This window comes from Alligator sinensis, unplaced genomic scaffold (genome assembly GCF_000455745.1).
Source record: "Alligator sinensis unplaced genomic scaffold, ASM45574v1 scaffold535_1, whole genome shotgun sequence".
NCBI classification, from domain to species: Eukaryota; Metazoa; Chordata; order Crocodylia; family Alligatoridae; genus Alligator; species Alligator sinensis.
Window position 1 is genome coordinate 1,564,317 of NW_005842157.1, and position 10,506 is coordinate 1,574,822.

Below are 10,506 nucleotides of genomic sequence, written 5' to 3' on the forward strand. Positions count from 1 at the left end.
TTCCCTACTTCCCACTCTCTGCACAGCTTCAAAAACAAAAAAGGAGATGACAGGGGAATCTGATAGTCATTAATGATGTAGAAAAGGTGAACAGTATCAAAAACTAGGGGACAGCCAATGAAGTTATCAGTCAGAAAACAATAGAAAGTACTTTCTTACACAACACATAATCAGTTTGTGGAACTCACTGCTACAGGATGTTGTGGAGGTCAATATAATATACTGAATCTGGGTAATGTCCAGTATAACTGGGTTTAAAAAAAATAAAGAATTAAACACATTTAGAGAAGAAGTGTCCATCAGGGACTATTAAACTCAGTCAAGGATGTAATTTCAGGCTAAGAACATCCCTAAGCCTAAGACCTTTGCTGTCTAAGAGAGCATGAGGGGATGGATCACTCTACATATATCCTGTTTCAATTCATCTTAAAACAAACATTTAAAAACTGCCCTGAATGTGAGTGCTTTTCTGAATGGGGAATTAATATGAAATCCATGCTACAAGAAGTGGAACACTAGCTTATGGCTTATAAAAAGGGAAAACATGACTCAGTCCCAATTTAAAAAAATGGGCTTTTAAAGTCAATTTAAATAAAAATCTGAAAATGACAAAGAAATAATAAAGTCACCAGAAAGGAAAAAAACCCAGGTGTAGAACATATCATGCGGGATCACAGAAAATATGCAGGAGCATTATGAGTGATTCTGAAACAGTAAGTCTATAGAATACAAGCAAACATAATAATTAGGCACAGCTGAAGTCACCAGGATCTGGGCATTGATCTCAGTGGAAACAGGTCTTGTTTTGCTTACCTCCATGGGATAAATAGAGGTCTGTGCAGTTGCGCCAGCCAAAGAACCAGAAATAAATCTTTCGATCATACCTATCTTTCCATCTTTGTTAGCAAATAGCTTCTTATACTGTGTAGGTAAGAAACAAAGGTATTATATGTCTAAGGCAAGCAGGTTCCATTAAAAGAAGCAGAAATATGGTACAATATACAAGCCCAAGCACATGAACTATAGGGGTCTAATTAACCTAATAAACCCAGCAAGATTTTCACTCCAATTCTTTGCATTATAATTCACAAGAGTATTATATGTTTTTCAACCCATAAAGATCTTTTATATTAAAAGAGCTGTAGACCTTGTCCTCAGCTGACTCAAATAATTCTGGGACAGACAATAAGGGACCCAAATTCTGCTAATCTCCCATACAATTGCATGTAAGTAATGGGGCAGAACACTGCATTCATTGCAGACCCAGAATTTCAAATTGCTCAAGGACTGAAAGATTGAGTATTATGTGCAGGAGGTAGTATAAATGTTATGTTCAGGTAGAACGAAGAACAACTTCTGTCACTGAAAAGCTGAGCAAAACTTAAGGTGCAAAATGCTGAGAAAGATGGGCACTGCACACTAGTGAAAGACTATGAAATACCACTGAAATATGGTATTCAGAATCATGTACAGGAATTGTCAATGCGAGTGATGTACTGTAGGTTACTTTGGTCTTACTTCTAACTCTGGCAAGATGCAGCCATCTTAAACAAGAAAGCAAATATCAATTTCTGAATGTTCTAGTATCCTAAACCATAACTGAAAAGGAGATCTCTTTCCAAAAAAAGATTAGGCTTTTAATATATGTTATGTAAATGCTGATTCAGAGACAAATATAACTCTGAAATTGAGGGCAAGGACATCTTACGGTAGCATAACGACATCTGATTTAACTGGAATCCTGTACACGGATATGTGCTAGAATAAAATAGTATGCTAATTTTTTGTGTGGTTGCCATGTAGAACCAAGATTTAAGCAGTTAAGATTACAGCACCACTCCTTAAAAGCTATGCAGGTAGGCAAGCTGTTTAAAAAGTTATGACAAATTTAATTTCTTATATATATTGCTCACAATATAAAAGCAATAAACTGCATATTAGCAAGTAATGTGACTATGAAGTCAAATCAAGTCATTCTAAACTAGCAAAATGGATTCCTGGTCTATGATTAGAATTCCTACATTCTATGATAACTTCATCATAAATATTTTGATCATCATCATTTGCATTCAGGTTTTGTTTATTTGTTTTCAGTATTCAGCACTCCCTTTGATTTAATACATTACCTGTTCATATGCCCAGAACTTAATAGCTGTTTCAGGTGCAATTTTAACAACATTAACACCATTTCCTCTCCAAAGGGATCGGATACCTCCCTCTTTCAGCATCTGCTTAAAACCATCTACTATATTCATTTTATTTGACTTTGAACTGTGAACCTAAAATAACAGTAAGAAAAAAAAAACCCTCAAGTTAGATATGTGGAGTCAAGAAACAGAGCACTTAAGTGTAAAATTTAAGTAAACAAATTAACTGATTAAAAAAGCCCAAGAAAGGATTACTAAATTTAACAGGTCTCAGTCAAATGTCTGTATTAGATCACCAAAACTACAATCTAATTGATGGAAAAGGCTGTCAATTAAAGACTCTTTTGAAAATCATCATCACAGGTATTTCTTGTTTTTATAGCTGCTGCTATATTTCTTCCAAATCTAATACTGGGTCAAAAAGGAATACGAATGCTTGTTTTCTATAGAACGCAGAAAATGCCTCAACATGCAGAACCTAAATGCACAGTGGAATGTGCTTTTTTTAGGACATATGATATTTTCTATGCAGTGGTACGCAAGCAATTAAATTAAAGTCCTGTCATTCCAAGTATATGTAAAGTTCATATAAAAATGTTAAAGTATATACAACAACAACACAATTATCCCATAATAGTAATAATACACTGTTATTTTATACCAACATAACTGATTTTGGTGACCTTAATTTTCTATCTTTTTTGTTAACTTTTTCAGATGCTAAAAAATTAATTTGAATGCTCCACAAAACACTGTAAACAAAACCTTATTTTAAAGTGCAATTTTTTAATACATGCAGAAAAGCAGCAAACTAACTTACATACCAACAGCAAGGCAGAAAAAAAAATATTCTAAAATTTACAGTCTAATCCTGCAACCTGTTATACTGACAAGAGCTAGTCATGGATTATTTCAGGATCGGGACCCTAAAGTAATACAACATACTAAACAGTTCAAAAGCTTCTCTAGAATTAAAATGCCACTAGTTTTCAAGAGCAATTCCCTGTTGAAAATGGAAAAATGACTTACTAGAATTAAAGGTACTTCAATGTTTCAACCTACCTGCATCATGACTTTAAGGCGATCTAACGGTGCTGTTCCTGTTCGAGAGACAGCACCAGCCACTCCTCCTGATAACAGCTGTTTCCACCACTGCCCAGATTTTTTTTCTTCCTCTGTGAACTCATCTGGAATGGTCAAGCTATCACCTATATCCAACACCTGTTAGGATGCAAAGCAAAGTGCAAATAACTTCTGGTCCTGTATCATCTGCTCAGTTATTTTACTAACAGCTCCAACTGGCTGACCTACAAACAGATGCCAAGCAAATTACCATGTACTTACAGATGTTTAGTTAAAGAAACTGTTCAACTGGACTGATGAGGAATATTACAAGTAAGAGACCAAATTGCCCAAGTCAGAAGTTTAAGGTTGTCCTTTTTTTTAGTAGTTTAAACACAGCCTTTCATTTTCATCATGACATGCATAAATATGACAAAGAAAAGGCACTACTCTATTTAACACTGTTAGTTCAAATTTAGTAAATAAGTTACATCTGCTCTTAAAAGGAGAGAGAAACAAGTTTTTAAATAGGAATGGTAATTATTACCAAGAAGGTTGGATGTTTATTTTTATTTAAAAATAAAAACAATTCAGAATACTGGGGAAGAGGTTTAGAGGTAACTTAGTCACATATATTAATTCACAGGTATTTTAAGAGTAGCATTTTAAACTTAAACAGGAATAGCTGTATGAGAATAACAACATATTTGGAGAAAAAATGGTTTTGTGATTTAGAGTGCCTATAGTCAAGCAAACTCGATTAATCAAGTATGATAACTAGCATGCCCCAGCATCTCGTATATCAGCGTCCCAGCACTTAAAAATGGCAGTGCTTACTTGACAAAACTTTAATTAGAGCAGCTTTAATTAGAGCAGCTTTCAGAGCTGGGTGCTTTAATCAGAGCAGCTCTCGGAGTCACTCTAATTAAAGCGCCTCCCCCATTCATTTCCAGAGCATATGTATAGACACCCATAGATAGTATGTTATTTAAAATATAGTAAAGGCCTGAAGCTTCTCAGAAGGTTTGAAATACTAAGATTAGTTTCCAGAGACATGAGTTCAGGAGCAAAATCCAGGTGAGGCATTCTATGATGCCTAAAAAATCACATGTAATAAGTATAAAATTGAGCTGCACTAAAGTGCAAGCCAAACTTACAGTGGAATGTTTCCAGTAACGGATTATATCTTCAATGTCTGTAGCAGGGTTAAACATAAAATGATCCCGCCATTCATTCCAGTCCACTGTCATTGTCCCATCAGCATCAATGCTGAAACAAAATCAAAATAAAGTACAAAATAAATTACTTCTGGGGAACGGTAAAATAAATTAAACAAGAGAACTGCATGAGTAGCAGCCTCATTGATAATTAACCTTGGCTTCCGCATTATAACTCAGGCTGAATTAGCCACATCTCCTAGCACATCTAATATGTGCCCCTTTTTATAGTACTGCATAATCTCCAGCTTTGAGCATTATTATTGCATTCTTCAATTCTGGATGCAAAATAAGAAGGTTTACTCTCCTGGAATATGACATTTTCTGGCAGCCAAGTAAGTGGAAGGAATATAGGAAATTCAATAGCATATCCATGTGTCAAAAGCAGGAGACCAATAACCAGTTCTCCTGTGTTTTTTCCCATTTCCACCACTTTCCCAAGTGGCCTTTACCAAGGCACTTAATCTGTGAGACAAACCTTCTCCAATCTGTAAATCAGGAATAATAAAACATACCTCATAATAGTGCTCTAGTATCTACTCCACATCTGGTGGGATCATCAGATTCAAAGTTATTATCCCCAACTGGAATTATCCTACCTTGCTACACACACAATATAGGGCAGAAACTTATTATTTTCCAGGATTTGGGCTTTATTTACAAAGAAGTACTGACATATTCCAGCCACCCATTTCTTCAGAGGCTTGCCTGTGATTAGGCTTCCTCTTACAACTATTCAAATAATACTCTCTCTGCCCTAGCAGCCACAAGGCAGAATGAAACTATGCCTGGAGTTTTTGGTCTTGTGGTGTCATTTCTGTTATAATCTTCAAAAGTAAGACCTTGCATTGTGACCTAAAGTTCAGGATTGGGCCAGCTAAAAGAATTGACAAGTATACTTTCACAGCACAAGTTGTCTCCATTTTCATATTCTGAATATATGATCACTCCACCTGCCACTCCCCTGTGAGAACTGTCTTCAGTTTTGGTTTTTGGATTTATTACATCCATGTTTAAAAAGAAATATTTGTTATTCAAACCCAAAATCTCACCTGAAGCCTATTTTTATTTCCAGCATTGACATACCACAGAATCCCTAACGCACAAACTTTATTTAAATCACCAGGGATCCTGGTTTTCTCTGTTAAAAAAAAAACCCAAATCCACATTTTTTTGCGATTAAAATGAAACACTGCTATAAATATACGTATCAGTTGAACACAGTGTTTTATTGATATATTTACAATTTTAATCCAATTTGGAAACCTGCTAGTACCTCAACTGTTATAATAAAATGAATTCTAAATACCAATATAGTTTGGCATGTGATTTGGGTTTTTTTATCATGGAAAATAAGAGCTCCCTCTGACTCCTTTGCTCACCAGGATGCAGGTCCAGCTGCAGCTGTCCCCACATTGCTTTGTGGCACTGAGCAGCCCTGATATGCTGGTGCCCCTCACTCCCAAGCCATAGTCCCTCCAGCCCTGCCAATGCCCCTCATTCCCAACCCACAGCCCCTTCCTACTTCTCACTTGCTCTCTATCGGCAGCAGCTCCCTGATGCACCAGCATGCGGGTCCAACTGCAACTGCCCCACCCCATAGCTTTGTGGCACTGAGCAGCCCTGACATGCCAGTGCCCTGCCCCTGTCCATGCCACTGCCCCTCACTCCCGAACCACAGCCCACCCCCAAGCCCTGGCAGTGTCACCTGCACCCCCCTGCCCTGCCAGCTTTCCCTGCAGGTAGGAATGTAAATATAATTTAACATACTGTTCATTTAACCTCTTCCAATTATATTTGTTAAATGGTTAATGGATAGGCCATACATAGTTTAGTGACCTCCAGGAGGAATGGCTCCAGCTCCCTAACTCTTCATGTGCTCCTGGTGCTGCACGGGTCCCAAGTTGCTGGCAGAGAGCAAGCTGCAGGCAGGGGGTAGTGTGTGCAGCTGAGCCACTAGGCAGTGCTGCCCAGCTGCAGAGCTGTGGCTTCCCTTTGCCACCACAGGCAGGGGCAGGGGATAGGGCTGTGGACATCTCCTGTGCCCAGATCCCAATCCTGCTGCCATGGGGAGCAGGGGGAAGGTGCCAGTCCCCACGAAGGGGTCAGATGGAGCCTTCCTGCCACAGCACTGAGACTCCCAGCTGCACCATGGGTCTGCCCACCCCCTCACAGTGGCAGGAAATGGGAAGGACAACCAGCTCCCTGCACCTCTCACCATGCTTGTGTTGCTGAAGCCTGTATCTGGCGTGCTCCTCCATGCTGCCGGGCTGAACCCTCCCCATCTTGCCCCGGGGAAGGGTGTGGGGGGAGCAGTTTGGTTTTGGCGGGGCAGCCTCCACAGGGCATGCTGCATCCTTCCCCCTCCCACTTGTGACGCTGAGGCCACGTGAGGCCTAGCCCAGCCTGAGGCGGGGCTGGGTGCATGGCTGGCTCAGGCCAAGGAGGCACTGCGGCAGCTGGAGCAGGCAGTGCCAAGTCTTATGGGATTGCTGCTGGTCCTTCATGCAGTGAGCACAGACCCAGGGCATTTCCGAGGGGCAGCAACACAGCAGCTCCACCATGGAAGTAGCCCAGATGCTGCCCCCAGGATCCCTGCCATGCTACCACAGGAATGCCCTAGGGTATAGGGAGCCTGTCACCCTGCCTGGCCCTGCTGCTGCAGAGAGGCCAGACAGACCCCCTGCATAGCTGGGAGTCTCAGTGCTGTGGTAGGAAGGTCCTGCCTGACCACTATGGGGGGCTCGGCACCTCCTTCTCTTTGGCATCAGGATCCGAGCACAAGAGAGGTTCACAGCCCTGGCTCTGTCCGCAACCACAACCTCAGCCCCTGCCCATCAGGGTGAAAGGAAGTGACAGCTCCACAGCTGGGCAGCAGCCCCTAGTGGATTAGCTGTGACTAACCGGTGCCCCCTGCCCACGGTTTGCTCCCTGCCAGCAGTTTCCTGCTTCAAAGGGGAAAATCCGGGTTTTTCTCCTTTAAAAGGGAAAACCTGTGTTTTTCTGCATTTTCCCCACATGAAACAGAAAACCTGAATCCCTGTTATTCACTGTGTCAGTCAGTTAGCAATGAGAAATATTATTTCATTTGATTACAAACTTTCAGACTTTAAGTCCTATGCACACATGTAAACCCAGCCTCACACAAGTGCGTGAAAAATCTCTACTATGACATTTGGAAGGGGCTTCACAGATCTTTAGTTCTCTGCACAAAGCCAACAGAAAATATTCTTGTTGTTAAAGTGTAAGCCAATTACTATTCATTATGTAGAATACAAGAGTTTATAATATACATATCAGATTACAATAGGGCAGCTGTGACAGTTGTTAATGTGCAACTCTAAAAGCATTTTTTAACTTAATAAATGAATGAACAGAAAATGTGTTAGCATTAGCCTCAAAGATGGAATAAGGGCTACATATTAGAAGAACTCATACTATTCTGTATACATTTAAGAATGAAAGATGAGTATTGCATTTTCTTAAGCAATAGTTAACGCTTATTAGAAATGCATCTTTTTAACTTTGAGCTGGAATTACAGAAACATGCTTACGTACAACCATTTAAAGAAATACAAGCTCAAGAACACTGAGCAGAAATAAACAAACACAAACCTTTGTAAGATTTTTTCTGCCTGATGTTCTGAAATATTTATACCCAATATCTTGAGTGCCTGGACAACCTCTGATGCTTCAATTTTTCCTTAAAATGGTATAAAATAAGGAAATGTTAAAAGTTCCTTCAGATCTTGCTAAAAGCAAAGTCAATGACTTTTGATCCACTTAAAAGATTTGGAAAAATCATTAAATTGCATTATACAGTACATTCAAAGCAGCACAGAGCATTTAAATTTATAAGCTTATAAACGTATAATTTCATTATCTCTGCTAAGTCACTATAATACATAAATAAGGACCTATTCAATTTGCGATTTTGTGGAAATGGGCATTTTGCAAACTCAGTCATTGCTCCCCCCCCAGTGGGAGCCAACAGTCCTCATGGCCACTGTGGCTTGGCCTTCCAACCCACTGGGGGTGGGGGAAGCCACTGGCACGAAGAGGAGCAGCCAAGATGGGGAGTGGCAGGTGGAGTGCCAACTGCTGATTGCCTGAGAGGGCTGCCCATCACACAGCCCTATCCATCTTTGCCAATCAGCAACAAGGGGCAGGGCAGCAGAACAGACAGCTGTCTTGGCCAATCAGCAGCAAGGGACAAGGCCACATGATGGACAGGCCTCTTGGCAACCAGCAGTGAGGGGTGGGAGCCACCAGAGCCCATTGACCAATCGGCGGCATGGGGGGCTGCCACAATAAACCCATGAAAATGTTGGGCAGTCCCACAAAATTGCGCCGTGAAATTGGCCACCTGACTCCTTGATTCATGTAGGTCCCTATACATAAGAACGTCACTAACATGCAATAGGAATGAGGGATACAAATATCTAGTTAGTCAATTTCTATCAAAGACTGAGAAAAATATTTTCTAGTTAGAGACTTCCTCACAGCTACTCCAGCTATGGAGCAAGGATCCTCAGGGTAGCTTACTCTAAGCCTGTAAATAAAGGAGAACATAATAATTTTATAGTCTTTAATATTTTTTAGTCTGTGACTCCAAGGTGGATAGTAAAATGATTAAGTTCTCCTTATCCCACTGACATCAAAAAGGAAGCAAGTACAGGTTTCATGTTCACATGTTGTATTCTGTACATTTAGTTCAGTATATGTACTGAACAAAAATGTATCTTTTCATTCAAAAAGCATTTTGAACACCAGGAAAAGGTGGGGGAAGGGGGGAAATCAAGACATACCATCATTGTTTTTGTCCAGACTCTTAAATGCTAGTTTCATTTTTTTCTCATGGTCTTTAAGATATTGCATAAATTCTTCAAAGTCTAGCTGTCCATCCTGATTAGTGTCTCCAGCTTGAAAAATTTTCTGTTGGAGAAAAATAATTCAATAAAAATTAGTATAATAAATATTAATGCATTTGAATACTCCTTTCCAAATTATGCCATACAACAGCATGGCACAGTGTAGGTCAAAATTAACAAATTTTGATCCCAGTTCAGGAAAATATTTTCTATTGACTTTATAGTTGTGCTCAAGTTCTAAGATTTAGGCACATGCTGAGTGCTTACTTAAACCGATATGGTCCCAATTCCAGAATTTTATTATTTAGCATAAATAACCCCTTTAACCCAAAAAATATATATCAGGGTCCAAACCATTACTCTTCTGGGGGCTGCCATCCTGCACTCCAGGATACATTCATTGGAAAACAAAACAAAGCAAACCAGGAAAAGGCCAAATTTAAACCTAAATTCTCTAAGCTTTTGTATTGCAAAGAAAACTTTCAGAATGTGAACCTAGTGTAGCCAATACAGCTATATCTATGCTATCCATCTAAATGAGTTATTAATTATGGAAGTTAATGATGACAATGTGAATGACAGCACAGTTGGTCTTTTCAGTGCTCAAACACTGCATAGAAGAAAAGTGCTTCATAATATGCAGCTCTAAAGTCATCTACACTGGTATCTCAAAAGGGCAGAGTTTCAGAAGGTAACACTTTTATCTTAACAATTTCCACCCATAGCTACACTACACCACACCCCACCCAGAGTGAATAGGAAAATACTGTTTTCATCCCATTTTTTACCAGGAATGCTATGTTAATTGGAAACTGTAAAGAGGAACATTGGGATAAAATATCCTTTCACATAATTCTAGATAAAAAATTAACAATGAGGTAGAAATAGGGTGTGTAAACGATATACCTGTAAGGAGGTTGGGACCTCATAAGGTCCTTCCTTTCCAGCCCCTACCTTCCTATGAACTTCTGCTGTTAACCTAGTCACACTCTGGGAGTACACGCTTGAGAGAAGAACAGATATTCAAGTTGTGACCTAACTTTCTAAGCAGCATTTATTCTACATTAGTCACTGAAGCGTCAGAACACCTTGCCATGTTTGTGTCTGGAGAAGTGATAAATGGGGAGTTGCAGCATGCTAATCACTTGGAGCAGAGAAGTTACAGTGACACTCTACTCTCAGCTCTTTCGAGCAAATATCAACTTCTGT

At 39.7% G+C, this 10,506-nt stretch overlaps 1 protein-coding gene across 1 annotated transcript in view; it reads right to left on the bottom strand.

The window, feature by feature from the left end:
- The window catches only part of SLC25A24 (solute carrier family 25 member 24), an 18,395-nt gene extending 8,161 nt beyond the window's left edge, over positions 1–10,234 (bottom strand). The window contains exons 1-7 of the mRNA XM_025206500.1: positions 10,204–10,234; positions 9,235–9,361; positions 8,042–8,129; positions 4,367–4,478; positions 3,210–3,368; positions 2,127–2,279; positions 814–921 (exon numbers count right to left, since the gene is read on the bottom strand). Coding sequence (XP_025062285.1) covers positions 814–921; positions 2,127–2,279; positions 3,210–3,368; positions 4,367–4,478; positions 8,042–8,129; positions 9,235–9,304 — 690 coding nt within the window. The 5' untranslated portion in view covers positions 9,305–9,361; positions 10,204–10,234. The remainder of the gene's footprint in view (positions 1–813; positions 922–2,126; positions 2,280–3,209; positions 3,369–4,366; positions 4,479–8,041; positions 8,130–9,234; positions 9,362–10,203) is intronic.
- Between the last annotated feature and the right edge of the window lie 272 nt (positions 10,235–10,506).